The sequence below is a fragment of the Hoplias malabaricus genome, chromosome Y (assembly GCF_029633855.1).
Source record: "Hoplias malabaricus isolate fHopMal1 chromosome Y, fHopMal1.hap1, whole genome shotgun sequence".
In the NCBI taxonomy this organism is placed as follows: domain Eukaryota; kingdom Metazoa; phylum Chordata; class Actinopteri; order Characiformes; family Erythrinidae; genus Hoplias; species Hoplias malabaricus.
Genome location: NC_089820.1, coordinates 27,872,485 through 27,898,670, shown reverse-complemented (window position 1 = coordinate 27,898,670; position 26,186 = coordinate 27,872,485). Strand labels below are relative to the sequence as shown.

Genomic DNA, 26,186 nt, shown 5'->3' with positions numbered 1-26,186 from the left:
CAGACAGTCACCCGGAGGAAACCCACGCAGACACAGGGAGAACTCACCACACTCCTCACAAACAGTCACCCGGAGGAAACCCACGCAGACACAGGGAGAACTCACCACACTCCTCACAAACAGTCACCCGGAGGAAACCCACGCAGACACAGGGAGAACTCACCACACTCCTCACAAACAGTCACCCGGAGGAAACCCACGCAGACACAGAGAGAACACACCACACTCCTCACAGACAGTCATCCGGAGGAAACCCACACAGACACAGGGAGAACACACCACACTCCTCACAGACAGTCACCCGGAGCGGGACTTGAACCCACAACCTCCAGGTCCCTGGGGCTGTGACAGAGACACTACCTACTGCACCATTGTGCCTCCCAATGACTCATTTGTGCTCTTTATTTTTAGGAGGCGCTGCTCAGGGCAATGTTACTTTTGTCAGATTGATTGTAAATGAGGGGCGGCACGGTGGCGCAGCAGGTAGTGTTGCAGTCACACAGCTCCAGGGGCCTGGAGGTTGTGGGTTCGATTCCAGCTCCGGGTGACTGTCTGTGAGGAGTTGGTGTGTTCTCCCCGTGTCCGCGTGGGTTTCCTCCGGTTTCCTCCCACAGTCCAAAACCACACGTTGCAGGTGGATTGGCGACTCGAAAGTGTCCGTAGGTGTGAGTGTGTGAGTGAATGTATCTGTGTTGCCCTGTGAAGGACTGGCGTCCCCTCCAGGGTGTATTCCCGCCTTGCGCCCAATGATTCCAGGTAGGCTCTGGACCCCCGCGACCCTAAATTGGATAAGGGGTTACAGATAATGGAAGGATGATTGAAAATGAGCAATGGGCATCCACAGCATCCAGGGCACGGCTGGGAGTTTGCGGCCTTGCTCAAGGGCACCTCAGCTGTGGATGTTGAGGGAGGTGAAATTATATTTCCTTTACTTCTACCCCTTTTTTCTGCTGGCCCTGGGGATCAAACCAGTCCCAGGTCTCTGCTCAGGTCATGATCAAACCAGATCTAATCAGGCTTGGACTGACCCTGGGGTGCACTCTTAAGTGATGGATCAGGAGCACTGTACTGCTGAACTTCACATGAAAGATGAAGGCTTGATTCCCTCCTAAAGCAGGAACACCATTGTTGTGGCTATTGTCTAAGTGTCACCTGGAAGGAAGAGTTCCAAAATGATGCTCAGGTCCGAGGAGAAATCAGAGTCAAGGATTCACTCCAACCTCTAGTTTATTAAGACATTCACAGCAGTGTTTATAGGGCATTTGTCACAAACACTTTTCTCTTTACCATCACCATCACGTCTCATTTCCCAAACCCAGACTCCCAAACCGGGACATTATGCTCTACATATCTCTGCTGTTCTATTTGTCCCTTTGTCAGTGTAATGTTTGCAGACGGTTAGGTCAGGTTTTCCACTCCAGATGTTCTTCAACATTAGACTTCTATGATCTAACTACAGAAGTACATTGTTTATCACTTTCTCTCCTCACTCCAGAGTCATGTCCTGAGTACATCATGTAATAAGCACTTTAAGGTCATGAGCTTAAGCACAATACATTCTAACTTCTCCACTTCATGCTGCATCTGTGTATGACACTCATCACAGTGTTAGACTGCACTTTCCCTTCACAGCCCTGAGAAACCGAGGAGAGCCCTGGGGCCAGAAAAAACGCATTCAGCTTCGTCTGTGTCATCTGTTACAAGACTGTGGGTAAGGGACCTGCAGAGTGGTGTTTATGGGGCATGAATAAGGAAGTAAATACATTTATAAACGGCAGAATACAGTGAGAAAATTTAATTCATTTGGATAATGAATGAATGAATGAATTTATTTAATTCTGACTCCTTATATTTCATCTGTCAAATGTCATACAGTGCCCTTCAAAATAAATTTAAAAAATGCCTTAAACAGCTGTTGGAACAATTTAAAGGCAACATTCGTGACTGTGATCATAGAAGACTTTTATACAACTCTGAGGATGTTTCTTCTTTGTGCCTTGGTCTAAAGTGAAACTGTAAATGGATAAAAAAAAAGTGTCTTTGTCCAGTATGCTTGGCGCTCTCTCTCTCTCTCTCTCTCTGCCTCTCTGTCTCTCTTTCTCTCTCTGTCTACCTCTCTCGCTCTCTCTTTCTGTCTCTCTCTCTGTGTCTTGCTCTCCTCTCTGTCTCTCTCTCTTTCTCTCTGTCTCTCTCTCTCTCTCTGCTCAGAGAAACAGCAGCAAAGAGAGAGATATTCAAATGTTGAGAATCATAAAAAGAGATGAGGATATTGATGTATTTCTCCAAATTCTGTAGGTGACTAATTGCATAAAAATAAACAAAGTGCTATAAAACTAAACTAAGCTTGAGTTACAAATGAGTTTCTGTGGGAATCCAGTAAAACAGTGAATGAAAACTTACAGAAGACAAGTTACACTTCAGCCGCGAACAAAATACAGTGTGTTTCCTCCTCAAACACACCGTTCCACCTTAAAATACACAGAGCTTCTGAACGTAACTAAACCAGAGAGAACTGCAGTTCCCCACTGCAGGCGCCCCCTGTAATAAGATGTGGGAACAGCTTATTAAAACGTGGGAGTGACTTAATTAAATAAATATATTATTGAGTAGTTCCCACTCATTATTGTTTGCGCGCATTATTAATTAGTCCCTACGTGAATGTGTTTACATGTAAAAGATAAAAGACGTCGCAACTTTAACTGGCCAATGGGGAAGCAGCTTGATATGAACTATCCAATCACAGCAAAGGAGAGGCGGGCCTAATTGCACGTCATTCCCTCCCTTATAAGCAGCGGCTCCAGCTCTGACGCGTACGTGTTCAGCGTGGTGTGTGTGTAGTTTTCTGTGTTTGTTTGTGACAGTATGGAGAATAAGCCGGTAAAGGTCTATCTGGATCTGTTGTCCCAGCCCTGCAGAGCTCTGCTAATATTCCTCAAACACAACAAAATTCCCCACAAGGTGCACACTGTGGCTCTGAGGAGAGGTGAGCTCCACACCCCACAACCATTTCACTCCTAACTGCAATCTCCTGTTGTCCAAACTTCGTCCTAATTCCCCATTTCCACCTTAAATACAGCAGCGGTTACCGTGTAATCCAAAGGAGTTTGAAGTTGGTTTCATGTTCTAATTCCTCGTTCCACCTTAAACTCAGCAGCGGTTAAAGTGCGAAACACGAATTTGACGTTGACTTATTTAAAATGTTCCACCTTAAATGCAGCAGCCGTTACATTATTTAATGTGGAATGGGACATGCCAATAAGCGTCTCAGTATAGATTATAGTGTATATAGTATAGTGTACTCAGTATAGTGTAGATTTAAGGTGGAGAGGCAAACTATAGCTGCTGCAATATTTAAGGTGGAATGGGAAATGCTAATAAGCAGCAGATTTATTCTAGCGTATGTATAACTTTAAGGTGGAATTGTTAAATTGAATATGAATAAAATTCCAGCTGCACTGTGTATGCGTATTACGTTGTAGCTCCTGCGCTATTTAAGGTGGAATTGGAAATTAGGATAAGAGGACAAATGAACCTTGGTTGTGGTAACTCACCTTTGTCCTACTGCACCTTAGAAGTACAGTAAAATGAAGTGAGATGTTTGTGTGTGTGCAGGAGAGCAGAAAAGCGAAGAATTCACCCGCATTAACCCCATGCAGAAAGTTCCAGTGATTGAGCACAACGGGTTTATTCTGACTGAGAGGTGGGTGGGTGTTTAAAGGGGGTTATTGAATGTTGATGTGTTTATAAAATGTTATAAAGCACTGTTGCTAAACAGCAGGGTTGACCTTCAGAAAAAGTTGATCTAACATCCAGGAGGGTAGGGGGTGGTACACTTGCCCCCGGTGTCTGTTTGTTTGTTTGTTTTCCTGGCTCAGGGTCCCCATAAACAAAACAAGTCTATATTTGTAATAATAAAAAATGTTTAACAAAATATCAGGAGGCTATTTATTAGTCAGTATTTTCATGTTAAATAGCTGCAGCTGATGTTCATTGGTATTTCATTGCGCTGTAACTTTATGTAAGAGTAAACAGCTGGAGCTCATGTCCATTTGTGTGTCAGTGCATTTACTCCTACATACAGTTACAGCACACTGAAACACCACAGATACCAGCTGCAGACAGTGTTTCTGGTCTAAAAACCAATATAGTTGTTACAGGCCAAAAAATAAATAAATATAAAATTTAAATGAGTGACAGAGTGTATGTACAACTCACTGCTTTCTGGTTTTCATTGTGTGTGTTACTTGCTGTCCCAGTGTTAACGTAATTGTGTTATTGTTTTCCAGTGATGCAATTTTAAAATACCTGGCAACGGTGTTTAACGTCCCAGAGCACTGGTATCCACTCCATCCTCAGCAGAGAGCTCGAGTGGACGAGTACATGGCCTGGCACCACTCCAACACTCGCCCTCATGTCGCCAAGGTCTTCATAATGGAGGTAGGATCAATACCTCTCGTTTCCAAAAAATTAACTTTACAGGTTTGACGACCTTGGATCATAGAAGTCTAAATACCCAAATGATCAATCAAAAGACATACACTATATTGCCAAACGTATTCCCTCACCCATCTAATTCATTGAATTTAGATGTTCCACTCACTTCCATGGCCACATGTGTATAAGTGGAAGTGATTTGGAATGACAGCAACTCAGCCACAAAGTGGTAGGCCACATAAAATGACAGCGCGGAGTCAGTATACGCTGAGGTGTATAGTGCGCAGGGTTCACCAGCTTTCATCAGAGTCAATCACTACAAACCTCCAAACTTCATGTAGCCTTCAGATTAGTGCAAAGGGGGCTTCATGGAATGGGTTTCTATGGCCAAGCTGCTACATCCAAGACTTACATCACCAGGAGCAATGAACAGCGTCTACTGCAGTGCTGTAAAACATGGTGACACTGGAATCTACAGCAGTGGGAATTTGTCCTCTGGAGTGAAGAATCACACTCCTCCGTCTGGTGATCCGATGGACATGTCTGGGTTTGGCGGTGGCCAGGAAAATGTGCCCTAAAGAACACGGAAACTCAAGTGGAAAAGGGAATCCTCTGGTGAAGCTCCAGCCCAGACAAACCAGGAGGCCTTGCCCTTAAGCGTGGGAACACCTCACACAATGCAGAACCTGAACACGCAGTCTCATGGGCTGAGCATCAGTCCGTGGTGCAATCCAGCACCGGTTCAGCATGGGATCTTGTCCCCACGGTTAGGGTTAAGCAGGTTACCCATGAGGAGTTTCCCTGGATCCATATTTTATATTTGAGTCAGCTCCAAATCGGGCAGTAGATCAGTGATGAATTAGTCAGTTTGTGAAAAAACGGTAGGGCAGCCTTTATGTGATTCAGAGGAATCATGTGTTCACCCCCCGAGGCAGGGGATACCATGTGAGACTGAGGGGAGACTCACTGAGTGGAGCTAAAGCTGACTAATCGTTGGGTATAAAGATATTAAACTTGATCTTTTAAAGGACGAAAAGCATGAAATGAGCCCTAGGTCACCAGTGCAGAGTGAAGAGGGGTAAAATCCCCCAGCACAAGGCGGATAGCAGTGTTAACTGTTCTCTGTAGTGACTGAGCTTCAACCAATACCTCTGGGATGAGATGGAGTGGTGGTTGAAATTCAGAACTAATCCAACATCAGTAACTGACCTCAAAGTTCTAGTGGCAGAACACCTCTCAGAAAGCCTCTTCAGGAGAGTGGAAATTACGGAAAACCCCTTTTCGCCTCATAAATAAAATTATTACACAAACAAAGGCACCAATTTTTTCGCTTTTAATGTTAGTTGCTATTTCAATATTTCAAGATATTGATCATGATTTTGAGATACTAAGTCAGTATATTGAGATATTATCTCATTATTTTTTAGATTATTTAGAGTATATCAATATATTGACATAGTACCTCAAAATAAAGACATAGTATCTCAAACTAATTAGATACTATTTCAGTAGTTTGAGATACTATGTCATTATTTTGAGATAATGACATAGTATCTCAATATATTGACTTAGTATCTCAAAATAATGACATAGTATCTCAATAGATTGACTTAGTATCTCAACATATGGACTATCTCAAATTAATGACATAGTATCTCATTATATTGACTTAGTATCTCAAATTAACGATATAGTATCTCAATATATTGACTTAGTATCTCAAACCAATGAGATATAATCTCAACATATGGACTAAGTCAAGTTAAGTTGAGATAGTCCATATGTTGAGATTATACCTCATTGGTTTGAGATACTAAGTCAATATATTGAGATACTATATCGTTAATTTGAGATACTAAGTCAATGTATTGAGATACTATGGCATTAATTTGAGATTTGTATCTCAAACCAATGAGATATAATCTAAACATATGGACGATCTCAAATTAATGACATAGTATCTCATTATATTGACTTAGTATCTCAAATTAATGATATAGTATCTCAATATACTAACTTAGTATCTCAAATTAAAAAAATAGTATCAATACATTGACTTATCTCAATATGAGATATCTCAGTATATTGAATCAGTATGTCAAAATCAGATACCATCTCAGAATGAGATACTGTCTCAATATATTGACTCAGTTATCTCAAAATAATATCTCAATTTGCACTTACATATTACATCCATCCATCCATCCATCCATCCATTATCTGTAACCGCTTATCCAATTTAGGGTCACGGGGGGTCCAGAGCCTACCTGAAATCATCGGGCGCAAGGCGGGAATACACCCTGGAGGGGACGCCAGTCCTTCACAAGGCAACACAGACACACACACATTCACTCACACACTCACACCTACGGACACTTTCGAGTCGCCAATCCACCTGCAACGTGTGTTTTTGGACTGTGGGAGGAAACCGGAGGAAACCCACACGGACACGGGGAGAACACACCAACTCCTCACAGACAATCACCCGGAGCTGGAATCGAACCCACAACCTCCAGGCCCCTGGAGCTGTGTGACTGCGACACTACCTGCTGCGCCACCGTGCTGCCCTACATAAAGAAAATGTGTGTTTTAATGAAAGTTTTCCCCAGAAAACTGTTAAAGAAGCTGAGAAACAACAAAATCCTGATTATGGCCTTAGCTACATAAACTGTTGACCCCCAGGTGTTGATGCCCCGGATGTCGGGCCGAGCCGCTGACCCTGTGAAGCTGCAGAGAGCCGTGGAGGAGATGGAGAACACTCTGGTGAAGCTGGAAGAGATGTTCCTAAAGAGACAGGTCTTCCTCTGCGGCGACGACATCTCCATCGCAGACCTGCTCGCCGTCTGCGAGATCATGCAGGTGAGTGACACCCCTCATTAATCAGTGCCCTCCACTAGCTTCATCCATCAACAACACCTTCTTATTCATCATTAAAGGTGTTCATCAGGAGCGTGTTCCTCCTTCGCTGCAGTAACATCTTCCTGCATTAAATACTGAAGCATGTTGGTGTGGATTTGATGGCATTTGGCCACGTAAACTTTAGTGAGGTCAGCAGCTGATGTTGGAGGATTTGTTCTGGCACTCAAACTCATCCCAAATTTACTGGACAGAGCTCCATCACCACTGCTTCACCCCACGACACGATACCTGTAATCAGGCGTGTTGAATTTCAGCTCATGTGCAGCTGCTCTAGTGTCTGATATTGATTGGAAGGGGTATCTACATTTGGAAAGCCATGAGTACACCACGATTAAAAACACGTTACAGAGTTTAACTGAGTAAAATGTTGTGTGTAGCCTCTTGTTGGAGGTCGGGACGTCCTGCAGAACCACCCAAAGCTGCAGAGCTGGAAGTCCAGGGTCCAGACGGCTCTCAGAGGATCGTTTACCGAAGCTCACGCCGTCCTGTTCCGGCTTAGAGACAAGAGCGCCTCAAAACTCTAACCCAGACACAGTGGAACACCTCGGGACAGCCTTAAAAAGCAGGGTTTCTCAGATTACCTGGGTCACTTAAACCCCTAAAAGTTGGTATCATTTTACAAAGACGTCGGCGTCCAGACCAAACGTGCATAGCGACCACGCCTAGTTTAAAAATAAACACACATTCTGTTTGGGAGAAAGAAGATCCAGGTTTAGATCAAACTGTTTTTAAAGTAACTCTAGGTATGATTTGGGATTTTTGCTCTTGGGCTCCCCCATGTGTTTGAAAAATGTATTTCACTTTTACAGCACTGTCCTGAAATCAAGGAGAGAGGGGGAGTGCTTTCCTTCCCTTCTCCAACAGTTACATAGTGCAGATTTGTAGCGCTGAGCCCAGAGGAGCAACAACAAGTTTCAATTCTAATTACAGCATCACCGTGATTGTGAACCTGTGATTGTGAGGTAAAAATACTACAGTTAATCGAGCTAAAAACCCAGTTAACAACTGCTAAGTGAGTTCTGTAATATGAGTTTAATATAAATGTAATAAAATTGTAATACTGGTGTGTGATAAGGTTATAATAAGGTGAGGATTGTGTTTCATAATGACTGAGATCAAATGACCTTTTGAAAGTTTAGATTAACTTTAAAGGTGACATGGGCAGTTTTACCACAGTGTCTGTCTGTTATTGTAGTTCACCAACTTGGCCAAAAGAGGTCTCACACCCTGAGTTCTCACTCATCAGTTTGATTGGTTCGCTGATGAGAATCTATCGGCATAGTACCTGGGTTAGCTCCTCACATTTCTGTTCGTAATAAAAACGCATCATTAAAGGCTAAGCACCAGCTCTATGAAAGTGTCAAACAAATAAATCCAGTGGAGTTTGAGTTCCTAACTTGTTTTTATTGATAGTCAGCAGAAAACATGTTATTTCTTACTAATTGAAGGAATAAGGTTTAAAAGACCGTTGCAACCCCCCCCACCCCACCCCCCGGGGTTGGGAAACTCTAATAGGCGTTTTACCTGTGACGTAGATGGTGGACAACAACTCTAGAAGCTGCACTTAATTTAATGCAAAATGACGAAAAGGTGTGTTGTTTTTGGCTGCAATCATTCAATGTACAGTGGGACATCTGTGCACAAATGGCCCAAAGATCCAGAAAATGGACTAAATTTGTCCACTTTAAACGGGCACTTTGGAAAGGACCATCCGCTCACTCCGTTATCTGTAGCTCATTTCACTGGCGCTTTTCCAACAATATGGGCATGTAAGGACACCAACGAAAGGTGTTCAAGAGCCTCTGTAACATGGAGATAAACAGGGTAAGGACACTCACTTCGCCTGTTTTAGTTGGTGTTAGTTAACGTTAGCTTGACTTGCTAAACTCGGTGGCTCAGATTATACTCGGCTACGTAGCTGCATTACGGAGGTTTATAGCGTCGGATGAATTCGAGTTCAACTTCGATCACATTTACAAGAATAACGGTACCTCTAAATTTGAGTTTAGCTTATTGCTAGGCTGTTGTCATGAATAATGTTGGTTATTTAACTAGACACTGTCATAACAGTCAGTCATAACGGTGTTTTACCGCGGCGTTGTTCAGCTGTTGTCCACCAGTGACGTCACGGTTGCGTTTGAGAATTTCCGTAGCGAGCTCGGGTTTTTCCGTCAATTTTTATTTTAATTCATACTTATATATGTCAGTAGTTAAAATAATGTGTAATATTCATGGAGCTTCATTAAGTGGTACTTAGCCTTTAAGGTTATTACTCTCATTCATTTATTACAAACTGGTCACAGTCAGAACCATCACTCGGCGCCGTCTGCACTTGTTCATTAATCGTGGAGCCCTCTAGTGGCAGAGAATGTGAACCTCAACAACGAAGACAGACGGTCTGAAATGAAGAGGTTTTCCAACAGTGTTTCTCCAAAATTCATATTGATAAATGTAATAGAAAATTAACTTGAGCACTTTTAATTGAATGCTGATGCCCTGTTTTTCTGGGTATTTTCTAAAGCTCACTCTCTTCTCTTTGGAAATAAGAGCCGAGAGTTCAGAGCCCAATGTGCCTTAAACAGGGTTTAAATAATTATTTACAAAAGTGGAGACAGTTCATCAGCGATGGTTTTCATTTGTGAACGTATTAATCAAATGTTTTTGAAAAAATAAAATTATATTTAAAAAAACTTTATTTTTTATATTTTACAAAGTTCATATTTACTCGTGAACAAAAGGGACTTATTTTGCAGCGTCTGGACCTGGCCGTCTTTTAGGATCTGCCCCTTTTGCTGGTTCTTCTGCTTTTCTTTTCGAAGCCTGAGAGAAAGAGAGAGAGAGTGCACACACATGCCATTTATTTTTCTGAAAATGATTTATCTTTAATAAATGTCATTAAAACCCTGAACAAACAGCAACCAAAAAATGAAAAAATAAGCCTAAAGCCACAGAGTGGCGCTGTTGTGTGTAGCTTCCACTGCACGTCCAGGTTATAATTTACTACACGGCAGAATCGTGCAGAGAAAAGCAGCACTGTTTTCGCACCAGCCTTGGCTTTATGTTTTTTAGCTGCTTTTGGCCACAGTCACGTTTCAGAAATTTTTATTCAACAACTTGCTCTCTAACTCACACACACACAGGCCAGTTCCTACCACACACCTATCCAGAGTTCAAAACCAGAGAGCGAACCAGTCCAATAAAATGCAGAACAGACACAATCTGAACTGAACATGTCCCAAAAACACCTCTCTCTGGACGAACTGCAGTGTAATAAATATTACAGATGAGACTCAGCGTCACTGAACAAGGTCACAGTTCACAGTCCTGCAGCGACCATCAGATCCTCCTATGATCTGAGAATAGTGTCCATCACTGTACACCTTTAAAGCATCTCTCTCTCTCTCTCTCTACTGCACTAACATCTGCTACGTTTCGGAGGCTGTACTTGATCAGTAGCATGTGATATTTTGGAGCATTTCCATTGTTCATCATGAGATTTACACACAGTGTGAAGGACACACACACACGTGTTTTTAATTGGACAGTGATGATGCGTATATTCATTATCAATAAATATTCTGTAAATGAATCGGGCCAGCGGTCTCACTCTCGTCCGCGGAGGTTCGGTTTCCGAGGCCGAAGCCGCTGCGCTCTCCGAGGGTCCGGGGGCCTCTGTAGTTTCAGGTACGTTTTCTGCGCACATCATTCTGTGGGCAGTGGCCCTCATTTCTTCGTCCTGCAGCAAAACAGCAGTTGTTCCATAAAGCTCCTATTTTACTGAGATACAACCTCATTAAATCTGCTTTTTATCCAAGTAAAGTCAATTTGAAATGAAACACAGTGCGGTTTCTGTAGCGCAGAGCCCAGAGTGATGGAGACGGAGGCTCTGTGATACGTCACTGTAGTTTTCTTATGAAATTAACCTTAGCAAAGCAGCTGTAAGACAAGGCACTGTATAATGAACATATTATTGCTCTCACTTTCAGCCAGAGGTGATCCAGAGCTGCTCCAACACTCAGACGCTTCACTGGATCCACCACCAGCAGCTTCTTCACCAGGTCTTTAGCTGAAGACAAACACACACAAATAATCACTTACAAATGAAGCAGCGTGAAAACGGTGAGTGAGGAGAAGCGCTGCAGGAGCCAGTGATGGGTTTGTTCTGTTCTTGGAGAAAACACTGTGTCCAAAAGAAGTACGTAACAGTGGGGTTTAGACGAGTTACAGACGGGGATCTCGAATGTTAGAGTTTGTAAATGTATTAATACTTTAAAACCTAATGGTTGACTCACAACAGGCGGCACAGCACGAGCCCCACAACAGTGTTCTCCCCCTGTGTAAACAGCCCTGTTCAGAACGCCCGCTTTCATGACCTGTTCCTTTAAATGTTAATGAGCCACTCTCTGTTCACCCCGACCCCGAGCGCACAGCAGTGAGGAGCGAGGAGCAGAAGCTCTGGTTTTTAGCCGTTTTCACTCTGTTCTCTTTCTTCTCCGTTTTACTCAGAATCAGAGCGACTCGTTTTATCCTGTGTTTCTGACACAGGCAGCACACAGTAAACTGACTGGGGTCTTGTTTCACAGTGTGTGGGTTGGTGGACTCCAGATTCAAACTGTAATGTAAACATGCACCAAGTAAGGGATTTTACACTGATGTTCCTTTTTAATAATTTATTTTAAACTAAAAAAGCATCTCCAATAAACCAGTGTTGTTCTGATCTCAGGATTCACATTGTTTCTTTATTAAACCATTCAGTGCGTCATGAACTAATTCAGCTGATTATTCCAGTGTGATTCGGTTCTGTATGATTATGTTCAGTGTGTGGAGTGTGAACAGTACCGTCACTGGAGACACCTTTCCACTGAGACTTTATGAACACGTACTGTCCGCCCAGGATCTGCTCTCTGACCGAAAGGGTGCTGCTCTGGGTGTTAAATGGGGGATACCCTCCCAGACTGTCAGAGAGAGAGAGAGAGAGAGAGAGAGAGAGAGAGAGAGAGTGGTATCTGAAAATGATCTGCTCCTTTAACTATTACGGCACAACTATTAAATAAAATAAACCTCACTCTGCCTGTTCCACTAGCCCCCCCGGGGTATTAAACCTCACTCTGTTAGCCCCTCGACCCACCCGGGGTGATCAAACCTCACTCTGTCAGCCCCTCGACCCACCCTGGGGTGATTAAACCTCTCTGTTAGCCCCTTGAACCACCCCGGGGTATTAAACCTCACTCTGTCAGCCCCTGGAACCACCCCGGGGTGATTAAACCTCACTGTTAGCCCCTCAAACCACCCCGGGGTGATTAAACCTCACTCTGACAGCCTTTAAGACCCCTCGGGCCGATGAAGTCTCGCTCTGCACACTCAGCTGTGATGCTTGGAAATGGTGTGACAACAGATCAAATGTGATGCCACCGATTTATGTTTCAGAACCGCACTGGTCCTTTACAAACTCGAAACAAAAGACTCACCAGACGAAGAGCAGGACTCCCAGACTCCAGCAGTCCACAGCCCGAGTGTATCCTTCAGTGGACGCAGCTGTAAAAACCTCAGGAGCCAAATAAGTGGGGGTTCCACACAGGGTCTTCATTAGGGACGACTCCTCCAGAATCTTCGACTGGTTAAAATCTGTGATCTGGAGCATTTACAGAGACAACACACACACACACTAAAGATGTGAGGACATTCCACAGACGATGATAAATGTAGCTTATTAGCACTAGCCCCAAGTCTAACCTTAGTAAACACAAGGGAAACTTCTTTTACTTTTTGGAATAAAAGCATGTAGAAAATTCAGGTCATTTTCCCAAAACCGAACCCTGTCCTGAGAAGTGTGTGTGGCCCGAATCTGATTTAGTGATGAAACTGTCCCCACTGTTTATACGGTGTGACCTGATTTGACATCATCCTGAACCGATCACGCTCCTAAACTGATTCACACGCTAAAGGGCAGTGCTTCAGCCTCCGACCAAAAGGTAAGGTCCATCTCTTTCATACACAGCACATTCCTTTAAGACTTTAACGAATATTAAACATAAACCGATGGTTTTGTTTCACTCCAAGTGCAAATTTCCCAGGTCTCTCACAAACACGTCTCCAAACAGAAGGAGGAAAAGACGAGTTTGAGATTTTCATGATCCACATTTAAACAGCTTCATCCCGACATCAACGACATAAAACTGATCCAGAAACTCCTTTTCACTTTCACAGTATGCTTTTGTATTAATTGTAATTATACATAATTATATAGAAGCATAATTTAATAATAATGATAATAATAATAATATTAAATATAGGTGCCTAAATCTGTTGCACACAGGGGTCTTTAACATTTATTACACTGTTTCTTACTGAGAGCAAATCGAAAGGAACCCTCACCTTAATGAGGCACTCGTCCTCGTGTGAAGTCAGGAGAACGTTCTCCGGTTTTAGATCCCGGTGGATGATCCCGTTTTCGTGCAGGTACTGAAGGAAATAACAGACACACTTTTAATCACACACTGAACACACAGTAAATCAGAGGGAATCAGTGAATAAACCAAATCAATTACAGCTTCTCTACTGTTACTCGTGCTCATGTAACTGCCAGCGTGTGTGTGTGTGTGTGGATGACTGAGCACCGTGAGTCTCTAGGAAAAATGAATAATCACTTTTAAATACACTAAAGTTTTTGGTGAAAAATGACCCATTTTAAAAAACATCGTTAATGTGTAGACTTCAGTAATAAATACATGCATCATTCATCTTTAGAGAATAGAAGCTCACCTCCACCTTTAATTCAACTGAAAACTAAATAATAAACAAATCTCTAACTCACTTCCACAGCCTTCAGCATCTGATAGAAATACAGCTTCGCAATGTCCTCCTTCAACTGCTTCACAGCTTTAATCCGACTGTACAACTCCCCTCCTTCAATACTGAGAGAGAGAGAGGGGGGGGGCAGAGAGAGAGAGTGTGTGAGGGGGGAGACAGAGAGAGAGCAGGGGAGAGTAAGAGAGAGAGAGAGAAGGGGGAGAGAGAGAGAGAGATGGAGAGGGGGACAGTGAGTGGGGGGAGATATGGATGAGAACATGTGAGATGAAGAGAAAAAAGTGGACGTGAGAGAAGTGAGGAGATAAGGAGGGAAAGAGGGAGAAGGGCAGAGAGTGAGAGAGAGAGAGACGGGGGGGGGCAGAGAGAGTGTGTGAGGGGGGAGACAGAGAGCAGGGGAGAGTAAGAGAGAGAGGGGGGGACAAAGAGAGCAGGGGAGAGTAAGAGAGAGAGGGGGGGGACAAAGAGAGCAGGGGAGAATAAGAGAGAGAGGGGGACAGAGTGAGAGGGGGACAGAGAGTGAGCAGGGGAGAATAAGAGAGAGAGAAAGAGATAGAGGGGGGAGAGAGAGAGTGAGAGAGAGATGGAGAGGGGGACAGTGAGTGGGGGGAGATATGGATGAGAACATGTGAGATGAAGAGAAAAGTGGACGTGAGAGAAGGGAGGAGATAAGGAGGGAAAGAGGGAGAAGGGCAGAGAGTGAGAAAGAGGAGAGAGAGAGGAGAGAGAGAGGGGGGGGCAGAGAGAGAGAGAGAGTGTGAGGGGGGAGACAGAGAGCAGGGGAGAATAAGAGAGAGAGAGAGATGGAGAGGGGGACAGTGAGTGGGGGGAGATATGGATGAGAACATGTGAGATGAAGAGAAAAAAGTGGACGTGAGAGAAGGGAGGAGATAAGGAGGGAAAGAGGGAGAAGGGCAGAGAGTGAGAGAGAGAGAGAGAGAGGAGAGAGAGACAGAGAGAGCCGGGAGGAGAGACAGAGGGGGGGGGGTGTAAGGGTGTATGAGAGGGTAAGAGCACTGTGTTGTTGCTGTAATGTCTTCAGCCGCTGGGTTGTTAGCAGTACTCACTATTCCAGGACGATGTAGTACGAGTCCGGAGTCTGGTAAAAGTCCTCTGTTCTGATCAAACACGGCTGTAAAAAATATAATGCATCAATGAATTATTCCTTTAAGGCTCAGACTTTCATTTTTTCAGTCATTTTTATTGTAAAGAAAAATAATTACGTGATCGATTTTCTTCAGAATCTCAATCTCTCTCTCTGCGTTTCTTGTGGCCGTCTGCAGAAAGAAAACACCAACAGTGTACAGCATTAAACGCTTCTAAACAAACCAGCCATTAAAGCCTTAATAGGTTGATAGTAATAAACATATCATCTCCGTTCAATTAAAAGTTTACAAGAGAAGTCAATGTAAAAATAGTTTATTCAGAGTCATTTTGGAGCGTTTCTATTGGTCGATTCATGATGAGATTTACACCCAGGGTGAAGGACAGCTGCTGTGTTCAGATGATGCAGTCTCACACACACACGCGCGCACACACACAGAGAGAGAGAGAGAAAAAGCTACGATACAGATTTAGCTGGGACCGCTGAAAAGAAAAACATGGACATACCCCAATCGAAGGAAAGTCGTTCTTGTTTATTGTTTTCAATGCCGCTTTTTTGAACGTCCCTCGCTCGATGGCCAATCTCACTTCCCCACACACTCCCCTAGAAACACATACATAAAACCCCATGACAACCCTGTGGTGTTCATGCAGATATTACTTTGACACGCACCATCTCCCTAAACACTGCAGACAAATCCCACCCTTCAGTTCTGTGCTCTAACACCAGCAGGATGCTCCGAGCCACACTGCAAACACTGTACGAGAACCATAACCCAGAACCAAGAGCTCTAGGTGCCGTCCCACATTTCGAAGTCTGCTGCTGGAGAAACAAGACCACAGGACGTCTTCAGGCCCCGTCCACACGTACCCAATGAACTACATCAGTCTCAAACTACACTATACACACACAGCTCCTCTCTCCCTCTACAGTGAACTACATCAGTCACAAACTACACTGTACACACACAGCTCCTCTCTCCCTCTACAGTGAACTACATCAGTCATAAACTACACTGTACACACACAGCTCCTCACTCCCTCTACAGTGAACTACATCAGTCATTAACTACACTGTACACACACAGCTCCTCTCTCCCTCTACAGTGAACTACATCAGTCACAAACTACACTGTACACACACAGCTCCTCGCTCCCTCTACAGTGAACTACATCAGTCATAAACTACACTGTACACACACAGCTCCTCTCTCCCTCTACAGTGAACTACATCATTCATAAACTACACTGTACACACACAGCTCCTCTCTCCCTCTACAGTGAACTACATCAGTCACAAACTACACTGTACACACACAGCTCCTCTCTCCCTCTACAGTGAACTACATCAGTCACAAACTACACTGTACACACACATCTCCTCGCTCCCTCTACAGTGAACTACATCAGTCATAAACTACACTGTACTCACACAGCTCCTCTCTCCCTCTACAGTGAACTACATCAGTCACAAACTACACTGTACACACACAGCTCCTCTCTCCCTCTACAGTGAACTACATCAGTCACAAACTACACTGTACACACACAGCTCCTCTCTCCCTCTACAGTGAACTACATCAATCACAAACTACACTGTACACACATCTCCTCGCTCCCTCTACAGTGAACTACATCAGTCATAAACTACACTGTACACACACAGCTCCTCGCTCCCTCTACAGTGAACTACATCAGTCACAAACTACACTGTACACACACAGCTCCTCTCTCCCTCTACAGTGAACTACATCAGTCATAAACTACACTGTACACACACATCTCCTCGCTCCCTCTACAGTGAACTACTGTACGAAAAATGTTTGTATTAGTTTTCGTGTGGGGTCCATGCCTCGATGCATGTGAGCACAAGGGAGAGGTACACTGGACTTGTACTGTGCTTGTGATGGGAGGAGGGAGGGAGGGGAGTGCCATTCGACCCAGAGAGACCTGAAATCACTCTCACTGAAGATTCAGAACCAAAACTCTTACGTAAAATAATCAGTTAAACAGGGTACACACTTACGAGCCGATCTTGCGTGTGATGTGGTACTTTGCTCTGAGGTCCTCTGGAAAATTCATCTGAATGTCCTCGATCTTATCCACGAACATAAAAACTGGTGGGAAAACATTGCATTGTAAGTTTACGTCGCATATATTTATAAAGTCGAAGTCTAGAATTTAAAATGTATTTGTAAAGTGTTGAATCTGCGTTTGTGGATCAAGTCGCTCAGGTGTTTTCCGTGACGTGCATTTGTTCATTTGTAACATAATTAAGTGTTTTTAGGCCATTCTCAGGCATCACAGGTCACAGGTCAAACGGTGTGATCTTAAAATACTGATAAATCACAATAATCATAAAAATTTGAATGTAAAGTAAAAACTGTGTTTGAATATTCACCTAAAGGTCAAGAGTGTACACAGTTGTTCGTAATAATGCCTGCACATTTTGATTTTTAAATAGAAATGTCAAATGGTTAATAACTGGTTACAGCATCTGACTTCTTTCTGTTTGAGACCAGTTTGATCAGATTCAGGGTAAAGTTTATGTAATTTAAGGTGCTGAGTCCACTTTATTGTTTTCCCCACATCCAGGAGAATTACAAGTTCAAGTTCAAAGAGTTTGTTGTCATTTGCACAGTAAGGAACAGGTTCCATGTTCAATGAAATTCTTTCTTTTGCTCCTCACCAAGAATGGAAGAGAAAATACAACAAATAACTAGATCACTAATAAAGTGCAAAGTTCACTGAGATTATATTCATAGGTGAATGGTAAAGTGAACGAGTGCTACAATCACAAACAGCAATAAGTAGAAACAATCGTTTGTGTGACAGTAAATAACAGAGGCGTGTAAACAGTGAAGTGCAGGGTTATTTCTGAGGTAGGTTCAGGAGTCTGATGGCAGTGGGGAAGAAAGAGTTCTTTAACCTAGTGGTCTTGCGTTTGACTCTTCTGTACCTCCGGCCTGAGGGCAGAAGTGTTAACAGTCCACGCTGGGGGTGGATGGTGGATCCTGCGGACTCTCTGGTGGTAGTTGCTTTGCAGAGGGTAGTGGAGTCCTGGTGATCTCAGCAGTCTTCACCACTCTCTGCAAGCGTTTGTGGTCCATCACAGTCGTGCTGCCGTACCACACGGTGACACCGCTGGTCATGAGGCTCTCGATAACACAGCTATAAAAACTTCTGAGGATTCTGGATGACATCCCAAATTTTCTCAGCCTCCTCAGGAAATACAACCACTGCTGAGCCTTTTTGACCAGCTGCATGGGGTCCAATGTCCATGTGAAGTCCTCACTGATGTGGACGCCCAGGTATTTAAAGCTGCTCACCCTCTCTACTTCAAGCTCCCGAATGAACAGTGGCTGATGAGGTCTTTTCTTTTTCCTCACATCCACTATCAGCTCCTTCGTATTGTCTGTGTTGAGGGTGAGGTTGTTGTCCTCACACCATGCTACCAGCCCGGTCACCTACCTCCTGTAGGCCTCTTCATCTCCATCAATGATGCGTCCTATCACTGCAGTGTCATCTGCGAACTTGAGAATGATGTTGTCCTTGTGATAGGCGACACAGTCATGGGTGAACAGGGTGTAGAGGATGGGGCTGAGGACACATCCCTGTGGAACCCCAGTGTAGGTGGTGATACTGGCTGAAGTCCTGTTGCCAACCCTGACGGACTGGGGCCTGCCAGTCAGGAAGTCTAAAAGCCAGTGGCAGAGGGTGGGGTGCAGGCCGAGTGTGGACAGTTTGTGAGGGATGACCGTGTTAAAGGCGGAACTATAGTCCACAAAGAGCATCCTGATATAGGAGTCTTTATTTTCCAGGTGAGCGAGAGAATAGTGGAGGGCAGCAGCGATGTAATCCGAGGTGGATCTGTTGGCACGGTAGGCGTACTGCAGGGGGTCCAGGGTAACCAGTATACTGCGCTGGATGTGGGTCAGCACCACTCTCTCAAAGCACTTAATAATGATCGGAGTGAGTGCCACTGGCCTGTAGTCATTCAGGCAGGTGTGTGAGGGGGGGGGGGTTCTTGAGGAGGGGGATGATGGTTGTGGTCTTGTAGCAGGTTTTGTTTTAAAGTTTTAAAAGTGTTTCTGAGTTGATCATCTTTCTTAACCTCCTCTGTCACTGACTCTTATTCTTTTAGGAGCCGTGGGGTATCTGCCTCTCCCTCCGGCTGAAGGAGAACATCTGTCTGAAAAAATACACCTGTCATAACAATCCAGTCTCAGAAATGCGCAACACCAAAATTAGCAGCAAAATTAGGGAAGTTCCAGTTTTCCACAGTGTTCCCCCGCTCCTAACTGTCTGTGATATAAAGTTGAAGTCATGGACCATGGGGGGGGGGGGGGGAAATATGGACATTGGGGGGGTGGGGGGTGAGGTTGTGGACCGTGGGGAGGGGGTGGGGGGGGGTTGAAGTAGTGGGAGACGGTATGAGGTACCGTTGTGTTTTGGGTCTGCGAGAGAAACCACAGAGGTGTTGTTGAGAGGGATTTTCTTTCCTCTTCCCACTTCCACATCATCCACCCACGTCCCGTTCCCACTCAGGTCCTCCAGAAACACCAGGTTACCTTCCTGTTACACAGAGAGAGAGAGAGAGAGAGAGAGAGAGAGAGAGAGAGACAGAGACAGAGACAGAGAGAGAGACAGAGACAGAGAGAGAGACAGAGAGAGAAACAGAGAGAGAAACAGAGAGAGAAACAGAGAGAGAGAGACAGAGAGAGACAGACAGAGAGAGACAGACAGGGAGAGACAGACAGGGAGAGACAGACAGGGAGAGAGAGAGAGAGACAGAGAGAGAGAACTGAAAATACCCAGTGATTATGAGAAGTTCCTCACTTCGGCATAAAACCCTACAAAAGACTAACTCACTACTTTAGGAGCACAATATAAAGTATTTCCTCTAAAACTCAGCTGCCACATCAATGATTCTATAAACACAGGCAGCTGTTGCAGATTCAGCTTTACATTATGCAAATTAACTGTGTGTGAAATGTAAAACCTTCCACTTGTAAAACCTTTTAATAAATAAATACCTTTAACAATTAGTATTAAATCTGTTTATTTTAATTATCACCAAAAGTATCATTACTGCCAAAATACCATGAAATATCATGATGTTATTTTAGGACCCCATCGCCCACCCCTACTCTAAACGGTTAATATATGAGACATGTCCATGTCATAACATTGTTGTGTGTGACAGTGACGCTGTTCAGAAACACACTCATCCAACAACACACCACCATCTGCAGCAAAGACTCTCTGACTCAAATAAAGCAAACCAAGGTACTCACCCTGAACACCTTAAAGTGCCGTTTACTGTATGTTTTATATCTCGGCGACACCATCACTAGTGTATCGTTGAAGGGGTAGTCACACCTGCTGTCTCTCCCAAACACGTACTGACTCTCTACAAAGTCTGAGGAAACAAGGTTAAAAACATTATTAAAATTCTCAATAAACTCCTAAATAACATCAACGAGTAAAGCTCTTCTTCTTTAATAAGACATTTGAGTGACGTGGTGGTGGATCATTCTCAGTGCTGCAGTGACACTGACGTGGTGGTGGTGTTAGTGTGTGTTGTGCTGGTGTAGAGTGGTTCAGACACAGCAGTGAGTTTTTAAACCCTGTGTCCACTCTCTGTCCACTCTATGAGACACTCCTCCCTCGTTGGTCCACCTTGTAGATGTAGAGTCAGAGACAGTAGCTCATCTGTCGCTGCACAGTGTGTGTCGCTCGTCCTCTAGTCCTTCATCAGTGACACAGGACGATGCCCCCTGCTGGCTTGGTGGACTGTTCTCAGTCCAGAGGGTTTAAAAACTCCAGCAGCACTGCTGTGCCTGATCCATCTACACCAGCACAACACACACTAACACACCACCACCACGTCAGTGTCACTGCAGCGCTGAGAATGATCCACCACCACATCACACCTGCTCTGTGGGGGTCCTGAGCACTGAGGAACAGGGGGGAAAGGGGCTAATAAAGTATGCAGAGCAACAGGTGGACCACTGTCTGTAACTGTGGAACTACAGAGTGCTCTTGTGTGGTCAGTGGAGCTGAGAGAGTGGACAGTGTGTGAATAAACAAGCAGGGCACTGACAGGTCTGGAACATTTTAACCACTGTATGTATCTCTTATATCTATTATCTAAGTATTATTATTGATCTGGGATCAACACTCTGTATCATGTCATGGCTTGAGTCTGACGTTCTGTGCGTAGCTCTTACTGTGGAGTCGGAAGCCCTTGATGAGGGGCACCATGCGGCCCCAGTATTTCACCTCCAGCTCCTCGGGTTCCTCAGGGATAGAAGAAAGATCCGCGACGGGGATGGTGTCGACTGAGCTGAGCGTCCCGGAGCCCGAGGACGACTGACTGGCCGAGGGAGCCGAGGACGAGCTGGACCCGGGCTGGGACTGTGTTTGAGACTGAGAGTGAGACTGGGACTGTCCGCTGGGTCCAGGCTCGTCAGACATGGTGCTGCACCTGGCAGTTATTTCTGGGAACACAACAAACAGAAATCTGAGTCTGATTCGGAGACCCCGTGGCCTGGGTGTGATTTCTTACTAAACCTATTTTAATCCTAGAAGCGCCAGGTGGGGTCTCTCACTCTGGAGATGAGTCGCTTCTCTCAGAATGTGTCAGATCCAGGGACTTGACTGTTGTCACTGTTTTTGTGGATATTTTACAATAAATAAATGAGCCCCAGTGCAGACTGCAGTGCACAGTAGGGAACAGCGGGAGCTACATTTTTCGTACCTTGATATCGTTTGAAAATATTATCGTGGTACAGAGTGTTACCGTGAGGAGGGGGAGGGGTGCTCTGTGGGGCTGCGGTGTCTGTGAGCACAAAGTCGAGTGAATTTATCTAAACACAGCCCAACAGTGCACTCCGACACGTGTTTCTGAGAGAGAGCAAATTTCAGTGACTGGTGCTGGAGAACAGAACCATTCAAAAATAAGCGAAATAAGACGTGAACACTGTTTAGAATCACTGTCAGTGCTAAGAAGCACTTGTGGTTTAACACACCACAGCAGACCTTTCAGCAAATTGAGCCTCAATACTAGTGATCGACCGATAAATCTTTTTGCCATTTTTTACATAATTGTTACATAATTGTTTACATCGACCGATATTTACACAGTGCACAGACAACACTGTGGGCAGCTCCATCACTCTGACTGTTACAGCGCCCCTAGTGTCCATTTTACCATCTTACAGACAGACATCATTGAGCACAAGCCTCCAACCTGTAGCTGAACCGTCTCTCATCGGAGAAAACCGTATGAACTACTTTCTCTTCTTCAGCTCTCATTATTTATTATGACTGATGTCATAAACGACTGAGTGGACGGCTGTAACCTAGAAACCCAGCGTTATTCAACCTCTTATTTCACTCATTGGTCGGCGGCGCCTATAAAAATTCACTCATTGTTTTATCCCTCAGTGTTTCTCAAGTCCAACAGCTCCACAGTCGACAGTCAATCTACCGAACTAAAGCTTAAAGAGGACTGAGGAATTAAAGCTGAAAAAGATAATCCAAACTTCAGCTTCTTCCTCATCGATGATAAAACGACTGCGTCTCGAAGCCTGAAGAGTCCACAAGCGCCTCACACAGAGTTAACACAGCAGCGCTTTCCTTAGAGAGTCCCCTTCAAAACGAGACTAAATCTGAGACAAACTTCAGTCAAACCGTTCGTGAGTGATCCTCGTGTTTGAGTCAAGAGTACCGCCCGAAAAACAGTACACATTTTCAAAAAAATAATTAAAACATGATCCTCGTGGAGCACTGTGTTCTACCTACTGCCGCTCAGCTTTCCAACGACATGTCAATCAAATCTGTAGACCAATCAGGGGCAGAGTTATGGTGACGCGCACCCAAGGAGGCGGGACAAACACGCAGCAGACCGCATATGTTTTCAGCGCCTAACAGACCCAGACCCGGACCCCGCGAGAGAGACTCAGACGGTTCTGTTTAACAGCCACAGGCTCCACAAACAATAATCAAGTCAATAAACATGTTTCAAAGCTTAGATGTCTTTTACTATTTACATTTCCCCCACTGAGGACATTTAAATGCAGCAGGGGGTGGGGGAGGGTGCCTCGCTCTACAGCCAATCAGAGTACAGCTCTCGCCTTTAACACATCAGTCATTTAAAGGAACACTGTACTCAGTGAGAAACAAGTGTAAACATCAGAATAAAACACACCATAACTTTTTTACTGTTTGGTGAGGGGTCAGTGGCCACTTGGTGAGGGACAGGAGACGAGTTTCTCACAGAAAGTAAAGAAAAACACTACGATGTTGACATTAGGTCTAGACCACTGTGTTACTGCAGTAAAGTCATCATTTTCCTTATGGAGAGATCGGGGTCTAAAGAGACACTTGGAGAAGCTACTGTCCACTGTCTGCTCCAGCTTCAATAACTTCAGATCAGTAGGAGGTATCAACTCCACAATTTACCTGATGAAAGTAGACCCCTGGAGATACAAGTTTAAAAAGAAAAAACTAATGGGACTCATCAACTCTTCAGTTTATAGTCAATAGCATTTTTTTTTTTCAAAAATAAGACCAACGCCTACATTTTCTTGTGGTTTTCATAAGCTTTTCACCACTTCATATATATTTCAGGACTCTTTTACAGGTTTCTTTTACAGATTTGAAGGGTTTTTTGTAAAAAATAACTCATGAAAATGCCTCTAGTTTATTCACTGCCTGAGGAATGGGAACATCGGCTTTACACATCGGCCACTACTGCTGTCTAAAGATCGGCATCGACCATCGGCCACTACTGCTGTCTAAAGATCGGCATCGACCATTGGCCATCAACACACCCACATTGCTCCATCACTGCTCAAAACACACACCTTTAGAGGATAAAGCCATAAACCTGTGAGCACAGAGTCAAGGATTTTCCGAGAATTTTGTCTGTTACCGCTTTCTTCCTCTCTCTTTTAGCCCAAACTCAGCTCTAAACGTACAGCTGCGGTGGGCTACTGGGCTTGGGTTTTTCTCCACCATTTCCAGACCGTGACATCAGCAGTCAATTAGCCCCCACAGCGCCCCCTCCCTGTGACTCTCTTAAATGCACAAACATTTTAACCGACTTTCAAAGACACACCACACACACGTCATAAACACCGCCCTCATTTTGAGTCCACGTTTTTAAATATACCGCGGTTTACGATGTTATCGTTACATCGCCCGACCCTGGTGCACGGGCCGGTTAATGAGGTAAAGACAGGCAGGTAGAGGTGTGTCCACAGTGATGTGTCCTGATGAAACGACGAGACGGTGTTTACACTTCTGCAGCTACCCACCAATCAGAGCCTTCGGTTCATTAAATCTATTGTAAAAAGTAATTAGTACTTCACATAATAAGAAGAAAAAAATGACCTACTGTAGCTTTAAAGAGGCTTCAAAGTCAAGGGTTCATTGTATGATTAAAATTAACACATTTCTAATCACAGCCCTGCATTAGAATACTCCCTTAACCCTCTCTGTGTGCCATTAGAAACTACACGATAAAAAACAAGACACAGACGAATGACGTCACGCACGTCCAGTGATCTGATTGGCTGGAGAAAGCGGGCGGCACTTGTTTGAAACACAAGACCCCGCCCACCTGGGTTCCGCTTCCTCAGGACCAAACAAAATCAAAAGAAGCGAGGTTAAGGTTAATGCTAATAAACCGGACTGTTTTAAACCGGATTCTGCGGCTACAACGGCTTCTAAACTCATTCAGAACATACTGGACAAACCAGAACGAAAACACCACGCGACAACAGCCACGTACATCCGCATAAAGCGCTAGAACGAGAATATATTCCTCAAAGAAAATGTTTATACGCTAAATATAATGTTTTAAATGCAAAACCTCATCTCATCTGCTGTTTAATCAGTGATAAAGTTATAAACCCCGAGCTGAAGCAGAACCTGAGCCGATTAAAAGTGGTTAGAATATAACACAAGCGTCTAAACTTCATTAAACGAGGAATTAAGTCGACGCTGACGTGTTTATTTGTAAATAATCGAGTTTCGTACCGTTTTTGGAGGATTCCTGGTATTGTATCTGAACTCCACCGCGAAGCAAACACATGGGATAAAAGCGGCCTGGCTCCTCCCACCGCGCCTCAGCCAATCAGAGCATGGCTCCGTAGAGCGCGGCATCCTGGGATATGTAGTTTAAATGCGTCCTTCAATAAAGGCTTTGTGATTTATTCATTTTAAAGCTTTATATAACGACAAAACAGCAAAGATACGATTTTCAGTCATTTTACCGAACATATCAATTTTATTAAAAACACATCTGTAATTGTGTAACTTTACAATTTATTCATACAATTGTAACCTTGTGTAACTGCAAAGAGCTCCGGTGTGGTCAGAGGAGCTGATAAAATGAACAGGTAGGTGTTCCTAATCCAGTGATCGTTCACTGAGTACACACCGATAAACCACAATATTATAACCACTGTCCACTCTCTCCGCTCCACTGACCACACAGTCACTCTGTAGTTCCACAGTTATAGACTATAGTCCATCTGTTGCTCTGCATACTTTGTTACCCCCGCTTCCCCCCTGTTCCTCAGCGCTCAGGACCCCCACAGAGCAGGTGTGATGTGGTGGTGGATCATTCTCAGCGCTGCAGTGACACTGACGTGGTGGTGGTGTGTTAGTGTGTGTTGTGCTGGTGGAGTTTTTAAACCCCTCAGTGTCTGGACTGAGAACAGTCCACCGACCAAAAACATCCAGCCGACAGCGTCCTGTGTCACTGATGAAGGACTAGAGGACGAGCAACACACACTGTGCAGCGACAGATGAGCTACTGTCTCTGACTCTACATCTACAAGGTGGACCAAAGAGGGAGGAGTGTCTCACAGAGTGGACAGAGAGTGGACACAGGGTTTAAAAACTCC

At 44.3% G+C, this 26,186-nt stretch overlaps 2 protein-coding genes across 4 annotated transcripts; one reads left to right on the top strand and one right to left on the bottom strand.

The window, feature by feature from the left end:
- The first annotated feature begins 2,821 nt into the window (after positions 1-2,821).
- On the top strand, positions 2,822-8,763 carry LOC136678298 (glutathione S-transferase theta-1-like). 2 transcript variants are annotated; one of them, XM_066656302.1, is made up of 5 exons: positions 2,822-2,983; positions 3,613-3,700; positions 4,287-4,437; positions 7,117-7,293; positions 8,163-8,763. In XM_066656302.1, exons 1-5 carry the CDS (start codon positions 2,863-2,865, stop codon positions 8,223-8,225), a joined length of 600 nt encoding a protein of 199 aa, XP_066512399.1. In that variant the 5' UTR covers positions 2,822-2,862; the 3' UTR covers positions 8,226-8,763. The 2 variants fall into 2 exon arrangements, with proteins under 2 accessions (XP_066512399.1, XP_066512398.1); XM_066656301.1 differs by having other exon boundaries at positions 7,731-8,763.
- A 1,316-nt stretch (positions 8,764-10,079) lies between these two features.
- LOC136678297 (serine/threonine-protein kinase Chk2-like) lies at positions 10,080-25,411 on the bottom strand. 2 transcript variants are annotated; one of them, XM_066656299.1, is made up of 15 exons: positions 25,315-25,411; positions 21,498-21,767; positions 20,562-20,686; positions 19,707-19,839; positions 17,291-17,381; positions 15,772-15,868; positions 15,384-15,437; positions 15,228-15,292; positions 14,168-14,267; positions 13,729-13,815; positions 12,822-12,985; positions 12,193-12,308; positions 11,334-11,419; positions 10,961-11,089; positions 10,080-10,173 (listed from the first exon to the last, which is right to left on the bottom strand). In XM_066656299.1, the coding sequence occupies exons 1-15, from the start codon at positions 25,367-25,369 to the stop codon at positions 10,096-10,098; spliced, it is 1,650 nt and encodes a 549-aa protein (XP_066512396.1). In that variant the 5' UTR covers positions 25,370-25,411; the 3' UTR covers positions 10,080-10,095. The 2 variants fall into 2 exon arrangements, with proteins under 2 accessions (XP_066512396.1, XP_066512397.1); XM_066656300.1 differs by lacking the exon at positions 25,315-25,411 and adding an exon at positions 24,671-24,749.
- Between the last annotated feature and the right edge of the window lie 775 nt (positions 25,412-26,186).

Bases quoted from the DNA above. Each gene is read 5' to 3' on its own strand.
- LOC136678298 (XM_066656301.1), top strand. From the start codon at position 2,863: ATGGAGAATAAGCCGGTAAAGGTCTATCTGGATCTGTTGTCCCAGCCC. The intron at 2,984-3,612 runs GTGAGCTCCACA...GTGTGTGTGCAG, and splicing joins CACTGTGGCTCTGAGGAGAG to GAGAGCAGAAAAGCGAAGAA. The intron at 4,438-7,116 runs GTAGGATCAATA...GTTGACCCCCAG, and splicing joins CCAAGGTCTTCATAATGGAG to GTGTTGATGCCCCGGATGTC.
- LOC136678297 (XM_066656299.1), bottom strand. From the start codon at position 25,369: ATGTGTTTGCTTCGCGGTGGAGTTCAGATACAATACCAGGAATCCTCC. The intron at 21,768-25,314 runs GTACGAAACTCG...TTGTGTTCCCAG, and splicing joins CCAGGAATCCTCCAAAAACG to AAATAACTGCCAGGTGCAGC. The intron at 17,382-19,706 runs GTACCTCATACC...TTTTCCCACCAG, and splicing joins CGCAGACCCAAAACACAACG to TTTTTATGTTCGTGGATAAG.